This window comes from Podarcis vaucheri (assembly GCF_965113315.1).
Source record: "Podarcis vaucheri genome assembly, chromosome: 8".
Classification (NCBI taxonomy): domain Eukaryota; kingdom Metazoa; phylum Chordata; class Lepidosauria; order Squamata; family Lacertidae; genus Podarcis; species Podarcis vaucheri.
In genome coordinates, this window is record NC_138766.1 from 95,470,567 (window position 1) to 95,492,180 (window position 21,614).

The window sequence follows — 21,614 nt, forward strand, 5'->3', positions numbered from 1 at the left end:
GCAGCCAGAGTGTTTTCCCCCAGGCATTTGATATGCATTCTTTGGGGCCTGAGAATGGAGGGTTAAATAGCAGGAAATCCGGCTAGCCTGCCTTGCGGGAGGAGGAGGAGGAGGCAGCAGCGGCCAAGGAGCCGAAGGGGCTGCTGTTTGTGTGGGTTGCTGTGGCGGCAGTGGCTGTTCTGGTGGCTGCTCATTGCCTACCTGCCTGCCTGTGAGGCAGAAGGGGGTCTTTTTCTGACTAGGCTGCTGCTGCTGCACTGCTTTTACTTCCTACTCTAGCTGTGGCCTTTACTTCTCTTCTCCTGATGCTTGCCATTCAGCCAGGTGGGTGTTATGAGGACGGTGGATTGGCAGCTTGGCAGGTCTGCTGCCTCTGGGCTTAGCCATGCTTACCCTTAGTCCCACTCTTTCCAGGCACAGGCCCCTGCTTTAAGTTGTTGTTGTTGTTAGCGCTCTTTCTAAGCACCCCCCCCTTTTTAGCCCTGGAGCTTTTCCCGCAAAACACAACACTTTAGCCCTCAAGTGTCCTTTGGACATTCCCATGCGTTCCTGGGAAGAGCAGAGGAAAGGTGTGTATGGCTAGAAAGGGCCTGGCTGGCTTCCTCAGCCTCCTCGGCTGCTCCTTGGGCAGAGGGGGAGAGAAGCAGGGCCCGCTGGAGACCACCAAGGCCAGGAGAGCTTCATGTTGCCCCCCATTGTTCTCAGAGCTAAGGCAGGAGGAGGCAGCCCTGCTCTGCGAGAGCCATTCCCCGTGCTGGGAATGCCCCCCTCTCTGAGCTGACACTCTGATTACAAGCCCTCTCCCCCTTGCAAGAATTGCTCTGCCCTCCCTGGTGCTGGAAGTCAGCTTGGCTCCCTCTCCTGGCACAGCCGCCCCTGGTCTGGGGAAGTTTTCCTTGAGCAGAGCAGGAGGGGCCTTGCTCAGGGACCCTGTCGCCCCCTGCAAGACCCCTCCTGCCCTGCTTCCTCCAGGAGCTGGGTGAGGCCCTGCACAGTGTGGGGCGTGGGGGAGGAGCAGGCAGTCCTGAGCGGACAGACAAAGCCACTCTTATTCTTGACCCGCGGGGGGGGGGCGTCTACTGCACTTGGGGACCGAGGGGCGGGGATGGCTATTGTGATGCTTGAATACCCCCTCATCACTGAGCATAGGGGAGAGGGGCTGGCTCTCTGGGAGCTGCCATCTTGGGAAGCAGAGGGAGGGGCACAGGGTGTCCTGGGGGGGGCTGAGGGTGGTGGTGCCTCGGGTGCTCACTGCTAATCCTGGCTAGCCATTCACAGCCACCTCCTCCTGCCGGGGGCTTTGTCTGCTGCTGCTGCTGCTGCTGAGAAGCTGCCTCCTGGCTCTGATCCTTTTATCCTCCAGCCATTCTTCCTTTTCATTTCCAACCCTCTGATGATGTGGTTGAGTGGCTGCCGGGGTGGCGGCCTCAAAATTGTGTTGGGGGAGCAGGTATTGCCTGGGCCGACCTGGCCTGGGTGATGGTGCTGCCATTCAGAGCGGAGGACCAGGGTGGGGGGAGCTTTGTTCTGCTGCAGGCCTTGGGCTGGGTGCTCCAGGCAGTGCTTGGAGCTTCTCCTGGGGAGAAGATTTTCTCCAGATTTTGCCCTAGGAAAGCCTTGGTCCATTTTCAGTCCCTCTGAGGTTCGAAGTCAAGAGGGCAAGGGACCTGGTCTCAAGCACCTGTCTTTGTGTGGGGTGCATTAAATTTGTCCCCACCCCAGAAACCAACCCATTCAGAAGACCCTTCCTGAAGCTTCCATGCTGAGCCCCCCTCCCCCGCCACACGCCCCCTGGCACTTTCTCCCCTGCAGCCTCATCTGCCCCTCTGGCACTTCCCTGCCTGATCCTCCTGCCCGTCCTCCCTTTGCTGGGCATCTTCCCCTGGGGGTTTACTGGCTGCACCAGTTGCCCGTGGCTCAGTGGAGGGGCCGCTGGGCAGGGTGGGGGGAGTGGGGAGAGCAGGGCCAACGGCAGTCCAGGTGCTGCAGGAGATGGGGGGGGCACTCAAGCTCTGCTTGCAAGCTTTCCTTTGGCCGCGGCTGGAAGCAGGATGGTGCTTGGGGCAGCCTCTCCATGGAGCCCAGTTCCTTGCCCCTGGAAAGAGCCCTGCGAGTCCATGTGAGGTGCCAGGCATGGTGGGAGGTTGTGATCATGAGCACCAGAGTTGTCTTGGGAGCAGATGGGCACCTGACCCCATGCGAGGCTGCACTGGTTTCCCTTGACATCCTTTGCCGAAGGCGCCAGGGGCAGTGCTGGGGGCGCTGGTGGTACTGAGCTGCCGCCTTGCCTAGAGGAACTTACGGCTTTTTTTACTCAGAGCAGGAAGGCAGCACTGACACACCGTTCTGGGGGGGAGCCCCTGCGGGTGGCTCTCAGCTCATGGGATGTAGCTGCCCCCCATGGCAGGTGACTGTGGGCAGCAGGCAGCCCTGAAACCGTGACCCTGGCTTTTAAATCTTAAGGTGCTCCACAGTCTGTGCCGGGGGGGGGGGCAGAAGAAGTTGCTGGTGCCTCATCCTGACCCACTTTGCCACCTCCCATCCAGTCTTGCCTTTGCAGCAGAGGGCCGTCTTGTTTCTCAACACAAACAACTTGGAGCACACGTGTTGTGCTGTTTGTATGTTGCTCTTTGAAAAAGAGAGGGGAGTTTCCCCTCTTTATTCCCACCCTTCCTTTGAAAGTGGAGCCTCTTGTTTGTGAAATGCCCTGGCTTTGAGGGCTCAGGTCTTTTAGGGACAGATTCTGGCCGCAGGCTGGAGCTGGTGGAGGTGCTGAAGGGGCACTGTGCCCCCTCCTGGCTTCCAAGGGCTGGTCCATCTCAGCTTGGGTGGGGGAGGGCCCTCCTTGCCTTGCATTTTGCTCTGTGTGGCAGGCAGCCCATTGCCATCCTTCAGAAGCAGTTAGAAACTCAGATATATAAACCAATTGCCAAATAGCACCTTAAAGCTAGGTTCTAGTCGCTGCAATGAAATGTCTAGGCGTCTTTTTTTGCACTGTACTTTATTATTACACTGTGGGACGCAGTGGCGCTGTGGGTAAAACCTCAGCGCCTAGGACTTGCCGATCGAAAGGTCGGCGGTTCGAATCCCCGCGGCGGGGTGCGCTCCCGTCGCTCGGTCCCAGCGCCTGCCAACCTAGCAGTTCGAAAGCACCCTCGGGTGCAAGTAGATAAGTAGGGACCGCTTACCAGCGGGAAGGTAAATGGCGTTTCCGTGTGCTGCGCTGGCTCACCAGATGCAGCTTGTCACGCTGGCCACGTGACCCGGAAGTGTCTGCGGACAGCGCTGGCTCCCGGCCTCTAGAGTGAGATGAGCGCACAACCCTAGAGTCTGTCAAGACGGCCCGTATGGGCAGGGGTACCTTTACCTTTACCTTTTTTATTATTACAAGGGAATCTCTCCTTATTGGGGGGGGTCGATTCCTGGCTGCCGCTTGCATCACTGAGAGGTGTGTGAATTCCTCCCCCCTCCCTTTCGGTGCCCAAAACGGGGGGGGGGGGGTGTGTGTGTCAGCAGGAGCATGTGTGCTCATTGCGTACAAGAGGGAAGATGCCTGTATTCCTTTCAGTTCTATACTGCTTTGTATTTTAAATAAAAAATCTCAAAGCAGTTTACAACACATTCAAACATCCAATAAAACAATCCTAGCTCCAAGGAACATGTTTCAGATCCTTCTCTAAGTGACATTTTGCTTTCCCCGTATTTCTTTAGCTCCTTAATTTTTCGAGCTACCCCATAGCAGAAGTACTCTAGGAAGCCAGTGTGCTGTAGTGGTTAGTGTGTTGGGCCAGGACCTGGGAGATCAGGGTTCAAGTCCCTGACCTTGGAGTCTGTCGCAGCTTCTGAACCTCCCTCCCAGGGTCAGGGCAGGGATGAACTGAGGAGGGGGTGAACTATGTGCTGCTTTGAGACAAAGGTGGGATATCCATGCGACAATGAAGCCCTTCTGCTTACCTACTTAAGAAAGCTGTAGGGGCAGCCAGATGGAGATGTTGGTCACCAGCCTGGCACCCAGAGATCCCCACATGGTCGCAATTGGACACATGCCAATTGCAAAACGTGCCTGGTGCCAGTCTGGATTTTGGACCTCTGGGTGTTTAGGGACACCTTAATCTGGTTTGACGGGTACAAATCTTCTGCGCTGCCAATTCTCTCCTTTTAGACCAGTCTTCTGAAGGAGCATCTCCACCCCAATTGTTCAGCCTGGACACGGAGGTCCAGCTCTGAGGGCCTTTTGGAGATTCCCTCACTGCGAGAAGTGAGGTTAGAGGGAACCAGGCGGAGGGCCTTCTCGGTCGTGGCGCCCTCCCTGTGGAACGCCCTCCCATCAGATGTCAAGGAAATAAACAGCTACCTGACATTTAGAAAGCAGCTGAAGGCAGTCCTGTTCAGGAAAGTTTTTAATGTGTGACATTTTGATGTATTTTTAATCTTTGTTGGAAGCCACCCAGAGGGGCTGGAGAAACCCAGCCAGATGGGCGGGGTATAAAAGATGAATTATTATTATTATTAATGGGAGGCAGGTGATATGCTTTTTGTCGTCTGTGGGACAGAAAACAGGTTCACTTCTCCACCTGTTGCAGAGCGCAGGCTGCCTTTTGCCTTTCTTAAGAAGGTGAAATTCTGGTTCAGTGAGGGAAAGCTGGGTGGAGTCTGCCACCAGGGGGCTGGCTGTAGGAGGAGGCTGTTTGCTAGAGGGAAGGAGGGAGTGAGCCCTGGGCTCTGGTCTGCCCCTGGGCAAGCAGGACAGGCAGAGAGGAGCTCTGCTCCAAGGGGCAGAGGGGATGGTCAGGACAGAGGCAGGACCATTCCAGAGCAGCCCAGCTGAAGGAGGAAGGGCAGCAAGGTGGTCGCTGTTGTCTGGAGTCTCCTTGCACTTGGGTTGATCTTGAACACGTCCTTTGCAAGTGCCAGGCAGTCGGCTTGGAAGCAGCTGGGTGCATTGGGCGGGGTAACTTCAGACATGGTCACAGGGAAGGTGAGCAGCTGACTTTCCACAGCCTGCTCAGATCTACCTGGCATGAGGCAGAATGTCTGGATCCACATTAATCTGCCTTCAGGCAACTTTTTTGGTAGAAGTCACTTCCTTGCATCAGTTGATGGTCTCTATTTATTTGCATACTGCTTGGCTATCAACGCGGGTGGCGCTGTGGGCTAAAGCCTCAGCGCCTAGGGCTTGCCGATCGAAAGGTCGGCGGTTCGAATCCCCGCGGCGGGGTGCGCTTCCGCTGCTCGGTCCCAGCGCCTGCCCACCTAGCAGTTCGAAAGCACCCCCGGGGGCAAGTAGATAAATAGGTACCGCTTACCAGCGGGAAGGTAAATGGCGTTTCCGTGTGCGGCTCTGGCTCGCCAGAGCAGCGTTGTCACGCTGGCCACGTGACCCGGAAGTGTCTGCGGACAGCGCTGGCCCCCGGCCAATAGATGTGAGATGGGCGCACAAACCCCAGAGTCTGTCAAGACTGGCCCGTTCGGGCAGGGGTACCTTTACCTTTACCTTTGGCTATCAATAAAGATAGACGGGTTGTGGATCAGACCGCAGGTTTTTCTCGCAGTGACCAGCCAGGTGCTTCCTTGGATGACCCCTTAGAGTTCTAGTACATGGGTAGGCAAGCTAAGGCCCAGGGGCCAGATCTGGCCCAATCGCCTTCTAAATCTGGCCCAGTAGAATGTGTCCTTTTATTTAAAATGCATTTCTGGGTTATTTGTGGGGCATAGGAATTCGTTCATCCCCCCCCCATATAGTCTGGCCCCCAACAAAGTCTGAGGGACAGTGGACCAGCCCCCTGCTGAAAAATTTTGCTGACCCCTGTTCTAGTATCACGAGAGAAAGGGAGAGCCACTTTCCGCTCACTGTGCAAAATTGTGTAACTGCTATTCTGGCTCTTTCTGTGGCTGAGCCTGGATTTGCAGGGGTTCCACTCCTACCTGCCCGACAGGTTCCAGGAGGTGTTTCTGGGGACAGTCGCTCCGCCCCAACAAGAATTGCCCCGGGATGTGCCACTCCACCCTGCTGTGTGAAGGCCGGGGAGTCTGCCAGCAGTGCGGTGGGCGAGGGCCCTGAGACTGAAGCGCCTCCTGGAAAAGGCTGAGATGGGGATGCTGAGGGGACTTGTGACCCTGGAGCTCTGGCTCCCCCTGACAAGAGGTGTTGGCAGCTTGGATGCATACGTTTTGTCAGGCTCCGCGTCCTGATGTTGGGATGCCTTCCATGGCAAGGGACCCCTTTCTCCACTGCCCTTTCCTCAGCCGCAGCCACAGAGCTGCCAGGTGCCTTACTTCAAGGTGCTCCAGGTGGGGCTGCCTTTGAGGAGTGTTTGGGGGCTGCAGGCAGGGCAGAGTGCAGCAGCCTGCCTGCTCTCAGTCACTGGCTTGAGGGGATGCAAGGAGCTGCTGGTCCCCGGCTCAGTCCCCGGCTGCATTCGGCCTTCCAAGGCTGCAAACTGCCTGGGCCCAGGTACTTTATAGGAGCAACCCCCCCCCCATGTGTGCTGCCACAAGGAGGACACCTAGTGAGGCTGCAGGGCAGTTTCTCCTGCAGCTGGTGGGCAGGTTCTCTTCAGGTGCCCTTGCTGTGGGACTTCTTTTCAAAGAAGGTTAGAATTACAGAATCGTAGCATTGGAAGGGACCCTGAGGATCATCTAGTCCATCCCCCTTTAATGGAGGAATATTCAGCTGTCCCATATGGGGATCGAACCTGCAACCTTGGCATTATCAGCACCACGTTGTCACCAGCTGAGTTGTCCAGGCTGACCATCCAGGTTACTTGGCCAAGGAAGACCTGCCCTGTTAGAATGTTTTTTAAAGGCTGGAGGTGACAGTTCTGAAATCTGGTGATGTACTGTACTTGTTTTGGGATGTTTGTTATTTATTTATTTTATTTACTTTTATTATGACTTTTAAATTGCCAGTTTATTTGGGAGCCAGTACGGCCGGAAAGCATAAGGGCAGAATTGTGGCTCCTTTGCCTGCGTCAGAGAGACCCTCTCAAAGGGGCTGGTTTCCTGGCCAGCCTGGTGGCCTCTCCATCACCCCCCGTGGTTTGGTCTCCTCTGCAGACTTGACTGCAGTTCCGGCTGATACTTAGCTTCATCCTTTCAGGGCAGTAAGACAACTTTACCCCCCTCCCTCTCTGATGGAAAAGGTAATTGGCCTTACCTCTTCCATTTCCGCTCCTGCCTCTGCACTGTCCACTGGCTGTATCCAAAGCCACAGCTCTCTTTATAAAGCAGGCTTGCAAATAAGCCCACACATGTTACTGGCCTGAGAAGGGCAGGGAGATAGGGCCAGCCTTAGCCTGCAGCATGCTAGTGCAGGTAAAAAGTAAAGGTAAAGTCCAGTCAAAGATGACCGTGGGTTGCTGCGCTCATCTCGCTTTTCAGGCTGAGAGAGCTGGCGTTTGTCCACAGACAGCTTTCTGGGTCATGTGGCCAGCATGACTACACCGCTACTGGCGCATGAAGGATGATGACGAGTGGTTTAGGCGACAGCGCCACCCTACTGAGGGCAGATAGGGCAGGTCTAACCGCCCATGCCTGTCCTGCGCCCCTTCTGAGTTATTTTCCTTCCTTTGCTTGGCCCCCAAGCAGTGGCCCTTTAATGGCCTGTCCCCCTCCTGGTCCTTGCATGCAATTCCTGGCCTGGCTAGTGCTTAAATGCAAGGCTGAAAATGAGCCAGTAAAGATTCCTACTGAGTAACAGTTTAAAACACAAATGAAAGCAAATTAATCCTCCACTTCACACTAAAATACTCTTTTTGATGAAAATCACCACATGCTTGTTCAGCGAGGCTGTGAATGTCTGCTCCCAGTGAACTGACACTCAAACCTGGCAGGATGTGATTTGGAGGGTCAGAAATGGCTCCGGTGCTCCTTCTCTCCCTAAGAGGAGACTTTCTGGTTTCCTCCAGTTACAGTTTGCCAGGATGCCTTAACTGGATCAATCCTAGTTTGGAGGGATCTCGCAAACCACACTTGATGGGTTCCAATATCCCACGGACAACCTGGTTTGCACTTTCATGGAAACGGGGGCCTGGGGAGCATTTCCACATTGTGGTCTGGAGTGTGCGGCTTCTGCATCTTGTGTGGGGATTTGGCTTCTGTTGCTCAGTTTCCCCAGCGTGACTCCCAGCCTCCTGATCCTCCTAGAACCAAGAGCGGTTGGGGTTGTTCCCTCTGCTGCTTGGGGCTTTCTTGTCCTCCCTCTGTTTTCGGCAAGACATCTCTCTGGCTTTATTTCATTTTAGGTACCGTTGATTTTAATCATCTTTTCAATATTTTATACTATTTCTAATCCACAATCTTGATGTTTTGTTTTATATTTTAGTAAAATGCTTAGAAGTTTTCTTACAATAAAGCATTATGTGAGCTTTGTTCAAACGTTTATTATTATCAGTAATGTTAAGCTGGGCTGGGCTGCAGGGGCACATGAGGCCCTGACTTTACGGCTTCATCCTGCCAGCTGTTTTCCTGGGTGGCCCAGTTAAAAATGGTCTGTTTGGACCTTGAGCGCCCTTCTGTGGCAGACGGCTTCCTCCCGCTATGTGATCAATCCCACCTGCGCGTTAATGTGCTTCCTGGAAGCCCTGCTCTGTGTCCCCCCCCCCCATGCCATTCCTGGGCAGAGCTGCCCCCCCCAACCACTGGGATTTCAGCCCCAGGCAAAGGTGCTTCTAACCCATTGAGCTTTGGCTGGTTTTATTGGCAAGTGATGGCTGCAGCTGCAGCTGCCTTTGATCCTCAGGTGAGTCTCGGTGTTTCCTGGCAGGTTTTTAAAAATGGTGCATCAGAATTCTTCTCGGACTAAATTGTAAAAAAAGAAAAGAAAGAGGTGTGCACTGTTTCCAGCTGGGGGAAAGTGAGGTGATGCTCTTTGGGACGGGCCTTGAAGTTGTGTTTGGCAAACCCACGTCTTTCCCCAAGGGTTGCGGGGGCTCTTTCCATCCAGTGCTGCCCAAGAGGAGTGTTTCTCCTGGGAGCTGCCTGGCTGGCATCCCTCTCATGGGAAATGATGCAGAAACCTCCTCTTCCTCAGGCTCCTCCTCCTCCTGCTGCTGCACTTGGCCGCGGGGGGGGGGGGGAGGAGGCGGTTCTCTATTGGGCTGCTGCCATCCTTACTCCCTGTAGCCAAGGCACACCTGTGCCTTCCCCAACGTCCTGTGCCCATGACCCCAGTTCTGGTCTGGAGGGAAGCTTGCCTGCCAGCCTTGCCCCAGAGGCAGGCCCTGGCAGAGCGGTGGCCTCTGGACGAGTGGCTAACTTCTCTCCTTTTTCTTCCCCCGCAGCCTTTCTTCCGACTCCTGAACCTGCGCAAGCTTGGCCTGAGCGACAATGAGATTCAGCGCCTTCCCCCCGAGGTGGCCAACTTCATGCAGCTTGTGGAGCTGGACATCTCCCGCAATGGTGGGTAGATGCTGGGGAGGGGGGAGGCAGACAGGCCTCTTGGGCTGGGCATTCCCTGCAGTGGGAGCCTGAGCCTTCCACTCCGCGAGGGGCACAGGACCCTCCCCCATGGCTGCCCCTGCTGGCAGGAGGTCTTTTGTTTGAGAGCGACCTGCCCGTCAGTCAGGGCGCACCTGCAGGGGGACGGCTGCTGCTTCCTGTGTTGACGGCTGGGGGCTGAGCACAGGGCGGCAGGCCAGGCTCTGCTGCCATGACCCAGAGACAGGGCCCCAGAGGGTAGTGGTCTGGGCTCAAGCAGCAACCAGCTCAGCTGGCAGCTTCACGACGGCCTTTGCTGAGGAAGCTTCCTTCAGCCTGGCCAGGCTCGCCTGCCGTTCCAGCAGCAGTGGCTCTTGAGAAGGCCCCCCTTCCCTCCTCCAAGCGCCTGGAGGCAGGGAAGTGAAGCTGGCCCATCTGGATCCTCACAGCACACTCCCTTGGAGTATCTCATTGTGTTGAGTGGGGATTTGAACCCAGGTCTTCTCAGGGAGGCCCTTCGAAGACCTGTCAGTGGGGAGGGAATAGCTTTGCTGCTCTGAATCCCTTGAGGAGTGGCACCTTTGTGGGTGAAGCCTCATTACTGTGCCCCTTCTGTGCCCCGCTTGCTGCAGACATTCCAGAAATTCCTGAAAGCATCAAATTCTGCAAATCCCTGGAGATCGCGGACTTCAGTGGAAACCCCTTGTCTAGGTATGGTGGGAGTGGGAAGGTGGGGTGGGGGCTCTGGTGTCCTTCCTGGTCCAAGGCTCTCTTGGTCTGGCTGGGCCTTGGGGGGATTCAGAAAGTGCTCCTTGAAGGCAGGCAGACAACTGGATCCAAAGGAGGGTGGGGGGCCAGTCCCATCTTTTGCAGAGAGGTCTTCCTGGTTCAGCAATCCTCTCCACTGAAAGGAAAGGCGAAAGGTTGCAGCACTTGGGACCTTTGAGTTTAGAGAAAAGGCAAGTCAGGGGTGACATGATAGAAGTTTATAAAATTACGCTTGGACTTCTGTCACAACAGAAGTCCCTAAAAAACAAAGTAATTTATTATTCTATGCCACCACTGTGGCTAAAAAATTCACTGGTCCAAAGGTGGAGAATGAGTACAGTGCCCACTAAGGAAGAGTGGCAGTTAAAAGCCTGACTATTTAGAATTGGCAGGTATAATGAGTAGGATAAGAGAAAAGGATGGTGAAGAATATAAGGAGGATTGAAAAATGTTCATTGAATATTTTAAGAGCCGGTATAAACAGGTAAATAACATAGCAGGTCTTGAGTAAATCCAGCAGAATAGAAATTAACAGAGGAAGAAATGTGATGATTAAAAATTTGGAATATGCGATTTAGTAGAAAAGTAAAGAAACCAGGAAAAGGGTGGAAGGGAAGTCACTCGGTATTTAGTTGTATGTCGTGGTTGGTATGAAAGTATGAAAGTTGTATGATTGGGGGATGGGGGATGGGTGGGCTTTTTTCTGTGTTAAACACGCAATTACATTTTTAAAAATATGGAAAAAAATATATAGCGTTAAGCTTGGAATGGAGAAAATTGGGAGATTAAAGTTTTCCTCCCTCTCTTGTAATACTGGGACTTGTGGGCGTCCAGTGAAGCTGAATGTTGGGCAGATAAAGGAAAGGAAAGGGGCTTCTTCACAGAGCACAGAGTTAAACTGTGGAACTCCCTCACTCAGGAGGCCACCGGTTTGGATTGGACAAATTCATGGAGGAGGAAAGGGCTCTCAGTGGCTGCTGGGCACAGAAGCTCTGCTTCACCTCCCACCATGTGCCTTTGTGCCCGCTGCTGGCAAGAGGGCTCTGGGCTGGAATCCTGCTTCTTGGTTTCCCATTGAGGCATCTGGTCAGCCACTGTGAGAACAGGATGCTGGATTAGATGCGCCCCTTTGGCCTGATCCAGCAGAATTCCATAGCTGCCCTTGCTGGAGGGTCTCCTGACACGGAATGCGCTGCGCGTGGCGGAGGCAGCAGTGGAACTTGGCCCCAAAGGCGGATCTCTCTCCTGTGGTCGCTGAGTATCCCAGGGTCCTTCTGGGCCCTTTCCCCTGTCAAGGTGGGGCTCTCTTGCTTCTGGAGCTGTGCCAGCCGGTTCCCCAGGAACAGCAGCAGGCAGGTGGAGGCCTCTCCTTGCGTCTTGCTGGGATGGACTGTGGCGCAGGAGCAGGCGGGGGGGGGGGGAGCGCAAGCTGCGTGGGGCGCAGTGACCCAGGCCTGTCATTTCTGCTTCTGCCCAGGCTCCCGGAGGGCTTCACCCAGCTGCGCAGCCTGTGCCACCTGGCCTTGAATGATGTCTCCCTGCAAAGCCTGCCCGGTGACATTGGCAAGTGAGTTCTTGGCTGGGGGGGGGGGAGAGGAGGGGCCGCCTCTTTCGGCCTGCTTTGCCAACCTCCCTCTTTCTCTTGCAGTTTAGCCAACCTGGTGACCTTGGAGCTGCGCGAGAACCTGCTCAAGTCTCTCCCTGCGTGAGTGTGTGCAAGCGTGGCCCCCAGTTTGTCTTGGGGGGTGTCTGCCTTCTTGCCTGCCTCTGCTGGGCAGTGGGGGTGGGTGACCCCCTTAAGTGGAGGACCAGCACTTCTGGAAGCGGGCAGCCTGAGGATCGCTCGGCACTCCAGCTTTCAGCACCTTCTTGGAGTTTTTTTTTTGGGGGGGGCCTAGATTCTTTGCCGCCCCTCCCTCTTGGTGCTCAGGACTCCCAGCCCCCTGACTGAGCGCCTTCTCTGCCTTGCAGTTCCCTCTCCTTCCTGGTCAAATTAGAGCAACTGGACCTTGGGGGCAACGACCTGGAGGTGCTGGTGAGTGCTGTGGGGTGTGGGAACTTGGGTCTCCCCTCCTTCCTTCCTGGAGCCTCCCACTGGGGGGCAGAATGCTACCCTCCAGGCTGCTTTTGCCTGGTCCTCTGGGCTCTTCCAGGCCATGCCCCTCCATGCCACGCTCCATTCCCTTCTCAGTGCTCTTCCTTGGCTCCTTGCTTGCTTGGCTGGAGAGAGATGGATCTGGCATTGCTGTGGCCTCTGGTATGGGAGGAAGAGTCTCATCTTGGGCTCTGCAGGCTTTTTCCTGTGGCCCCACCCACTAGTGGCATGTGGCCCCCAGAAGGTTGCCCAGGCGGGAACATGGCCCTTGGGAGGGGAGTTTCCCCTGCACTCGGGGGCTGTAGAAGCATCCTGCTGTTCCCTCCTCATCTCATTTTCTTTTTGTGAACGGGCTGCCACCAGACACTCCCCTCCCTCAACTCAGGGAGGGGCCCACAAGTTGGAGGGCAGCCTCTTTGCCGGGCGCAGCAGGGCGTCCTGAGCAGCCGCCCTCCTGAGTGACCGCTTGCTCTGTCTCATCCGCAGCCGGACACACTGGGCGCGCTGCCGAATCTGCGGGAGCTGTGGCTGGACAGGAACCAGCTGTCGTCGCTGCCCCCAGTGAGTGCCCCCACCAAGCCCCCGGCCGGGCCATGTTCTGGGTTGGGGGGGGGGTTGTCTTTGCTGTCCTAAAAGGCACTTGGAAAAGCAGGCAAGCAAGCAAGCCAACACTTCCGTTCTGAGGTGAATCCTGAAAATGGAAGCAGGACAGCAGGCGGATGGCACCACACACCAAAGAACCTGGCGTTCTGCAAGCAACTCCAGCGCCTTGGCCCCCTGGCCTCAAGGATGTCTTGCCGTGGCAAGGAAGCCAGAACCACAGAAGCGGGAAGGAGGGTTTTCCCGGGGCTTTGCTAGGCAAAGCAAAAGACAGGGAGGCAGCAGCAGACAGGCTGGAGGAGCCTAGCTGGGCCCTTGGGGAGGGGGAAAGGAAGGGCCCCGCGGGGCAGGCACCAATCAGTCCCTGCAGGACTCTGCCCGCCCACCCTGCCGGTCTTCCCTCGCAGGAGCTGGGCAATCTGCGCCGCCTGGTGTGCCTGGATGTTTCTGAGAACAAGCTGGAGCATCTGCCGGGCGAGGTCAGTGGGCTGGCGGCCCTGACAGACCTGCTGCTCTCGCAGAACCTGCTGGAGTCCATTCCGGATGGGATTGGTGAGTCGGGTGGTTGTGGGGCCACCGGGGGGGGGAGGCCCCATTGGGATGTGGGCGCCTCCTGGGGAACATGGGAAGAGTTACCTGCTCTTGGGTGGGGGTTCTGTGGGGAGAGGGCAGACAAATCTGACTCAGGAAACAAGAAGCAGCTCAGGCGCAGCAGGCTGGCTACACTTCTCCGTAGTTGAGGTAGCAGGAGGAACATACCGTACTTTCCCATGTATAAGATGATGCTTTTTGCTTTAAAAAAATGTGGGCAAAAATTGGGTGTTGCCTTGTACATGGTTAGTGAATGCAGAGGGGGGGAATGTGCAATTAATGGCAGCAGCAAGCAGGAGATTGGCAGTGGCAGTTGGGCAGGTGATTGGCGGCTGCAGCAAGTGGGCAGCTGGGCTGTCGATGGCAGCGAGCAGGCAGACAATTGGCAGCTGCGGTGAGGTGTGCGATTGGCAGTGGCTGTGGCAAGTGATCGCAGTGGCGGGCAGGCAGGTGAGCGATTGGTGGAAGTGACCTCCCCCACCCCCCAAAAAAGTGAAGCAACTTAATTTTGGGTTAAAAAAAATAGGGGTCGTCTTATACACAGAAAAATATGGTACCTGTCTTTGAGGCCCAGTTTTACACATCTGGCACGGGAGGCCACGTGCCAGGTGGTTATTGGGCGGATCCTGTGGACCTGGGGTTGGCAAGCCCCCCCCCCCCCCCGTGCTGGGCCCTGCCTGGAGGAGGCACCATCCAGTATTGAGACCATCCAATGTTCTCCCTTTGCGTTGCACCCAGTGATGTTGCTCAGCGGATGATTTGGCTCCCACCAATGGAATGACTGGGGAGTGGGGAGAGACAGTGCAGAGGAAACTAAAAGAGAAATGGGGGGGTCACTGTCAGCAGAGAGACCCCTTTGGCAGACCAGCCTGGGTGATCCTGCGTCCTCCTTCAGTACTCCGAGACTTCCTCAGGGGGGCCTTTTCTCCTCATCTGCTGGAGAGATGCTGCCCTCCCCAGGCACTGCTGGGCCTGGTTTCTAACTCGTGCAAAAGGTGTGGGATTCTCTCTTTGGCAAGCGGCACACCGCGTCACTTTTGCTAAAGCTGTTAGAAGTGATTAGCTGTTGGCAAATGTTAGGATAACCAGTTGGTATGCAGAATTGTTTGGGATGTGCCAGTGGGAAGTGGATTTGGATCTGTGCCTGGGCCTCCCCCTGCTCCTTGTCTGGGGTGGGGGGGTGTGCAGCCCCCCCCCCCGGTGCAGTGTGGCCCATGGCGCTCTTGCCCTTTGCCCAGGCCAGCTGAAGCAGCTCTCCATCCTGAAAGTGGACCAGAACCGGCTGGGGGAGGTGACGGAGGCCATTGGGGACTGTGAAAACCTGTCAGAGCTCATCCTGACCGAGAACATGCTGACGGTGAGTGTGCTGAGCTCTTGCCTGGTCAGCTGGCCTTTCTCCCTGGGGGTGGGTGGGGTGGCCCCAGGGGCAGCTGGTGTTCCTTGGGTGCCATGTGAGCTGGGATTCCCCTCTCTGACTCCGGAGGCTTTTCCTCAGATGCTGCCCAAGGCCCTGGGGAAGCTCACCAAGCTGACCAACCTGAATGTGGACCGGAACCGGCTGATGGCGCTTCCCCCCGAGATTGGGGGCTGCAGCAGCCTCAACGTGCTCTCTCTGCGGGACAACTGCCTGGAGTTCCTGCCTCCTGAGCTGGCCGGCACCGTGGAGCTGCACGTGCTGGACGTGGCAGGCAACAGGTGAGCGAGTGCGCTGGGTGTGCTGGGCCTCTGGGCTGTCAGCTGCGCATCGGTGCCTTGGGCTGGGACAGAGAGGAGCTCTGCCGCTCTGTGGCCGGGCCTGGGGGGCGGGCAGGAGACCCACAGCGTTTGGGGCCTCCCCTCACCCCGGAATGTTCCCCACTCCTGCTATAGGGGGGAAGAGATTTTAAGAGTCCAGAACTTCCATTCCTCCAGCCTGTTCCCTTGTGAATAACCTTGCGTGCCCTCTCCTCTCCCTCTGCCCCACCTACCAGTGGGCTCAGGGGGCTGGGCAAGAGGGGCAGCAGCGCTTGTGCTGCACAAATGCTGGTCCCAGAGCCCCACTGAATTCCACCCACAGTTTCCACCCCATCTCTCACCTACAATACAAAGATCGGTCATAAAGTATTATCAGAACTCAAAGGCCGGGGGAAATGGAAAACTTTGCCAGGTGCCAGAAAGGCGACAAGCAGGCATGCCTCACTGGCAAAACAGCTGCACAAGTTGGGTCCCACAGCCTCAGAGTCCCTCCTCCCCTCTTGGCAGGGGGGGGCACCCTGAAGGTGTGCAGACAGGTGTCTCTTTTGGGCCTCTGCTCTGGGGTTTGCTTCACCTGTGGGCTCCTTGGCCAGATGGACCAATGGACTCTGCAGTTGCAAAGGAGGAGGTGTGAGCAGAGTCAATGGCCATGCAGAAGATCCTCTCTTCCTCTCCTGTGTGTGTGTGTGTGTGTGTGTGTGTGGCAGAGGGCTGTTTTTCTCTTGCCCTGATTCTGCTTTTTTTGGTCTTGGCAAGTACTTAGCAGTCTCCCAGAAGTCCCATTTTGCCTTTCAAGAACTCACCAGCCAGACCTTTTCAATTCACTGTGCCATTGCTCAAGAGCTCAAATGTGAAATTGCTGGTTTGCTAATGGTAAAAAGGAACTTGGCCCTCAGATCAGCCTCCACACATGAGGACTGGAAAGTAGCCGGTGTAGCAACACCTCTTTGGGGGGAGGGTTAAGGAAAAAAGAGGGGCTTTGGTTAGCCTAACATATCTGCCAGGAATACTGGTGGAAATGTACTGGATCTAATCCTTCAATGTATAGAAAATCAGTTCTTCTGGAAGCAGAGTCAGGAAGGCTTCTTTCTGTAAAGTTAAGTCTCCTCTCACTAACCTCCCTTGAGAGTCTCAAGAAGCGCATGGATAGTCAACCGTCTAGCCTTGTGTCTTGAATCGTATTTTACTGTGGCTGCTTTACTTTAAAGTGGTTGTTCTATTTGTGGTGGTAGCGTTAGTTAGAATTTTATTTTATTTTACTCATTTATTGAATTTATATACCGCCCTAAAACCAAAGGTCTCAGAGCTGTTCACAGAATAAAATCACAATATAAAACCACAAAATACATAATCAAAACAACAACAACAACAAACCAATACCCCCCTCCCCCCGCAAAACCCTCACATTTTAAAAGGGCATAGGATGTGAATCAAATCAACCAAAGGCCTGGTTAAAATGTAATGTTTTTGCTTGGCGCCTAAAGGTGTAGAATGAAGGTGCCAGGCAAAATGAAATTGCATGTTGCTGGAAACCTGTTGTCTTGAAAGGTGGCTTGGAAAAGCTTGCAAGAGATGGCTCCTCTTGTGGTCCTCTCCCTTTTGCAGACTCTTCTCTGGCTCTTGCGCGGAGGGCTCAGTGCAGGGTCCCTTGGGAGGAAGCAGGCGCAGAGGGAGAGAGGGGGCTGGGCCAGGTTCCCGTGAGCCCTCTGGAGGGCGGGGCCTGGGCCTTCTTGGTAGGGGGCCTCATCCTTCTTCCCTTCCTCCTTCTGGCTCAGGCTGCAGCACCTGCCCTTTGCCCTGACCAATCTCAACCTGAAGGCGCTCTGGCTGGCAGAGAACCAGTCGCAGCCGATGCTCAAGTTCCAGGCGGAGGATGACGAGAAGACCGGGGAGAAAGTCCTCACCTGCTACCTCCTCCCGCAGCAGCCGTCGCCCAGCCTGGGTAAATGCTGCTCCCTGCCCCCCCCCCCGGCCAGGCTTGCTCTAGTGGGGGGCTTCTTGCCTGGGCTGGGTGGAGACCCTCCTGGCTGGGGCCACAGGATCCCTGACTCTGCTCTCCTCCCGCAGAGAACCTGCAGAACAGCCTGGACGACAGCTGGATGGACACCAACCTCAACCGCGTCAGCGTCATCCAGTTTGTGGATGAGCCCAAGTTGGATGAGGATGAGGAGCCGGGGGCCGAGAGGAGGGTAAGTGGGCGGAGATGGGGGCCGTTTCCCTGTCCTCCCCAAGCCTGGTTTGGGCTGTCAGATGTGGCTGTGGGGTTGGGAGCTGGGGGTGCCCATCACCTGCCCTGTCCTTCTGGAGCCCGGAGTGGGCGGGGGGGGGGGGCTCTGGGCTTGTGCTCCTGCCTTGTGTGGGTCCTCCTGGGAGCAGAGCTGGGAAATGGGGGAGGAGGGCAAGTGAGCGCTGACGCCTCTGTCCTGTGTTTGCCCTGTCACTGCGGCTGCTGCAGCTGAGCCTGGCCTCTGCAGTTGCTTGGGGGCCTGTAGGTGGTGGGGGAGTTTTGCCCACCTCTAACCCCGCTCCTGCTCACAGGGCCTGCAGCGAAGAGCAACTCCCCACCCAAGTGAGCTGAAGTCCATGAAGAAGGTGATGGAAGGGCGCCGCAGCGAGGCATCTGCTGCCAAACTGGACACCCAGCGGGATTCTTCCAGTTCAGAGGTGAGGGGGCGTGGGGTGGGCTCTGGGCAGTGTCCATCATATAAAATGTTGCAGGAGGGGGAGAAGGAGGCACAGAGCGGGACCGGGCAGTGGGCCTGGACAAGGCTTCCTTGGAGGGAGGTTTAATGATAATAATAATAATAAAATTTTATTTATACCCTGCCCTCCCCAGCCAAGACCGGGCTCAGGTTTGCAGTGGTGGAGCTGGTGACATGAGCCCCTTCTGCAGACTTGCTGCAGGCCCATCTAGGGCCGGAGGGCTCTGAATGGGGCAAAGGGGGTGGCCTGGCCTGGCCCAGCTGTGGCCTTTGGGGCTGCAGGCCCATCCTGCACAGGGGCTCAGGCGCTGGGTGCCAGGCAGTGCAGCTGTCTTGTGCCCTTGCTGACTCATTCCACATCCTGCCCCTCAGGAGAAGAGGCTGAGTGCCACCTCCAACCGCAGTGAAGACTCACGGGTCTCCAGCAGCACCATCTCTGCCAGCTGCCAGGAGGCGGCGGCGGCAGTGCCAGCAGCAGCGAAGCACCTGCGGGAGACCTCGAGGCCAGAAGAGGCAGTGAGGGCCCCTGAGGGGCAGGAGGAGGAGGAGGAGCAGGAAGGCTGGCGGCGGCAGCGGCGGCCACAGCAGGAGGCCGGGGTGGCTGTGGAGGAAGCCCCAGCTGGCCCTGAGGAGGAGGAGGAGCTGGAGTACAATGAGGTACAGTGAGCCTCTGGGAGCTTCTTCTGTGGCAACGTCTTGGGCCAAAGTCAGATACCCTGCCTTGTTCTGGGAAGCAGCAGCAGGGAGGGGGGAGCTGAGCCCGGCTGAGGAAGGGAAGAAGAGAGACCCTGCTGGGCTGTGAGAGGATGGGGGGGGGGGCTGCCCAAGGATGCCATGGTGTTGGTGGCCATGTTAGGAAGTGGGGGCAGGGGTGTTCCCTAGTTCCCTGCAGCCCCATTTGTCCCACAGGGCAGCCTTTGGCCAAGGGGCTGGGGGAGGGAGATCTGCCCGCCTCTTGCCTGGTGAAGGGCACATCCAGGACCCCTCCTGGGGAACTGGAAGGCTGTTGGCACCATGAAGGGACTCGGCTTCTTAGGGGCTGGGGAGGCCAGGTCAATGGATGGGGTTCTGTTCTACACAGAAGATGGCAGGGTGGCAGGGGGTGGCATCATCACTCGCTGGGCATGTTGCTGCCACGTTGAGGAATTTTTCTTTCACTTGGTTGTGTATGGAGGACCCTCATTAAATGTTTTTGCTGTGTGAATTCAGTGGCAAGGCATTTTTCTTGCTTATGAGTGTTTTGCACTGCAAGGGGCTGGATTGGAAGAGCCTTGGCGTTCCTTCCAACCCTTCAGTTCTATCAACCCTGTTTTGCCGTGTCCAAATAGCCAGAGCAAAGAGGCGCGGGGGGGGGGTCAAAGGAGCCACAGAAAGCCTTGCACTCTGGATTTATTTCACATGTTGGCCCAGGGGCCGCGGAGGAGTGTCTTGCTGCCTTTGTGAATGCTTATGTGCAATAAAAAACTCCTCAGTTTAATTTAAACCAGTTTTAATGTAGGGCACCCCCATTCCTCTCAAGGACCCACAGTGGCAAACAAGTGATTAGGCAATAAAAACACATTTAAGACCTAGAAAGTAATAATCCAAGCCAGATGCATTGGATGTGGTGGAGTAAGAGGAGAGGGCAACCCCTGCTGCCTGGGGCTTGGGGCTGCCCAGGACCCCCTGGAGACGCCCCACCTGCTGGGCTGCTTGAAACAGGCTTGGCCGCTCCCTGGGTGGGGGCTTTGAGCGCTGCCTTGGAGCAGAGGATCCCAAGAGGATCGGGGGGGTGCTGGGGGGCTTCATTTAAGGGTGTTGCACCTGCAGTTTCAGAAGAAACTTGACTGAGGGAAATCTGTTGGCACAAGGCAGAGCAGGTGATGGAGTACATCTGGTGGTGCTGATGAGGAGACCCCCAGAGAGGTTGTGCAGGGGCTGGTCAGCGCCAGAAAGCAGGTTGGGAAAGTGAAAGGAGAGCCCCACTGGGCCAGGCTGAAGACCCTCCTCAAAGGACAGAACTTCACCTGCCCCGTGGCTTCCCCCAGACACTCCTTGAATCCAGGGATAGGATTTAGCAGCAATGTTATTAAGGTGTATGTAAAAATGGATTGTTAACAGATGAAAATTCAAAGTTATAATTTATTAAGTTAAAAGATTAAAATAAAAACAAAGAGGGAAAGGAATTGCTGAATTAATTAATAGAACTGGAATACAAAAAAGGGAGGTATGAGGAGGTCAGGGAAGTAAGGAAATGAAATGTAAGGTACGGAAAGATTGATGTGTTGTTGTTTTTTAAAATGTTATCTTTTTCTGTATTTTGTTTTCCCCCCTCTTTTTCTCTTTTTATTTATGTAATCTTTTCTTTGAAACTTTAATAAATATCATATTTAAAAAATTTTAAAAAATGAATCCAGGGATAGGCTTCTTCAGGTTCGATGTGGCCCCTGTGGGATCTGCCTCCTTCAGAGGCCTTTCCTGTGTCCTGCAGCAGCAGCAGCAGGGTCTTGTGTCACTGGAGGCTGCGCAGGGTGCATAGCTGAACGATGGAGCTTGTCCTTGCAGGGGGGTCGTGCTAGTAAGACCCTAATAAGAACCTGCTGGACCAGGCCTGGGGCCCCTCTCGCCCTGCTCTCACAGTGGCCAACCAGCTGCCCATTATGGGAAGCCAGAGAACCCGAGTCGAGCGCAAGAGCAGGTCTCGCCTCCTGTGGTTCCCAGCCAGAGACATTCAGGCCCATTGCTGCCTCTGCCCATGGAGGCAGAGCAGGCCATCCTGGCCAGCAGCCATTGAGAGCCCTCTCCTCCGTGAATTGGCTCAGCAAAGCCGCTTTGTTGTGCCTCCGCCGTTGGGGCTGTCTCATTCTGAATGCTGGTACTGGGGGGGGGGGCTGCATAGGGGGCACCTGGCTGGCTGGACTAGAGGGGGGCCCTTTGGCCTGACCCGTGGTAGGAAACCAATCTCTGGGATTTGAGATTAAGGCTCTCTCTGTTCCTCAGGTTTGTTTAATGGCAGAAGTGGGGGCCTCCCTCTCCCCCAGGGGCCTTCCCGCTGTGGCTCCCCCAGGGCACTCAGAGCAGGCTGAGCTCAGTAGAAATGGGGTGTGTGCTGTTCTTAAACCTGCACCTCAGCCCTGCAAGGGGCAGGACGGCTTAGTGGGGGCTCCTTGGGCTCCCCTGCCGTCTTCAGAAGGGAGAGGCTTGCCTGTTTGGCAGACCCCCGAGCCCAGCAAAGATGGCAGGCCTTGCCATAAGAGAGAGCTGGCAGCCCCGTGAGAAGCCCTGCCAGGCCTTGCCCCAGAGAGCAAGAGGGCTCCCAGCCGCCCCAACACACCCAGGCGGACACAGATCTGGTCAGCTCACCTCGAAAGGGATATTGTAGAGATGGCAAAGGTCAGAAAGGGGCACCCCAAGGATCAGGGGGGATGAAGCAATTCTCCTATGAAAAGGCAAATCAGAGGCGCCATGGTAGACGTTTATGAAAACAGGCCTGGAATGGAGAAATGGAGAGAGGGCAGTTTTCCTCCCTCTCACTGCTCTGGAGCTGGTGGACATCCAGTGAAGCCCAGAGTTGGAAGGTTCAGGACGGATAAAAGGAAGAACTTCTTCACGAAGCAGCACATCGTTCAACTATGGAACTCTCTCCCACAGGCGCCAGTGAAAGCACCAGCCCAGAGGGCTTTAAAAGAGGCTCCGGCCGGAGGAGGCTCTGGGGCTGCCAGCCAGGA

The 21,614-nt window shown here is 55.9% G+C and overlaps 1 protein-coding gene across 6 annotated transcripts in view; it reads left to right on the top strand.

Moving 5' to 3' along the window:
- Positions 1-21,614, top strand: part of SCRIB (scribble planar cell polarity protein) — a 51,677-nt gene that overhangs the window by 1,669 nt on the left and 28,394 nt on the right. For all 6 annotated transcript variants that reach the window (XM_082235457.1, XM_082235455.1, XM_082235459.1 and 3 more), the window contains exons 2-14: positions 9,282-9,399; positions 10,050-10,128; positions 11,663-11,752; positions 11,834-11,890; positions 12,157-12,220; positions 12,767-12,841; positions 13,288-13,432; positions 14,710-14,828; positions 14,967-15,166; positions 16,981-17,147; positions 17,273-17,394; positions 17,744-17,869; positions 18,280-18,564. In XM_082235457.1, the coding sequence (XP_082091583.1) occupies positions 9,282-9,399; positions 10,050-10,128; positions 11,663-11,752; positions 11,834-11,890; positions 12,157-12,220; positions 12,767-12,841; positions 13,288-13,432; positions 14,710-14,828; positions 14,967-15,166; positions 16,981-17,147; positions 17,273-17,394; positions 17,744-17,869; positions 18,280-18,564 (1,647 nt within the window). The remainder of the gene's footprint in view (positions 1-9,281; positions 9,400-10,049; positions 10,129-11,662; positions 11,753-11,833; positions 11,891-12,156; positions 12,221-12,766; positions 12,842-13,287; positions 13,433-14,709; positions 14,829-14,966; positions 15,167-16,980; positions 17,148-17,272; positions 17,395-17,743; positions 17,870-18,279; positions 18,565-21,614) is intronic.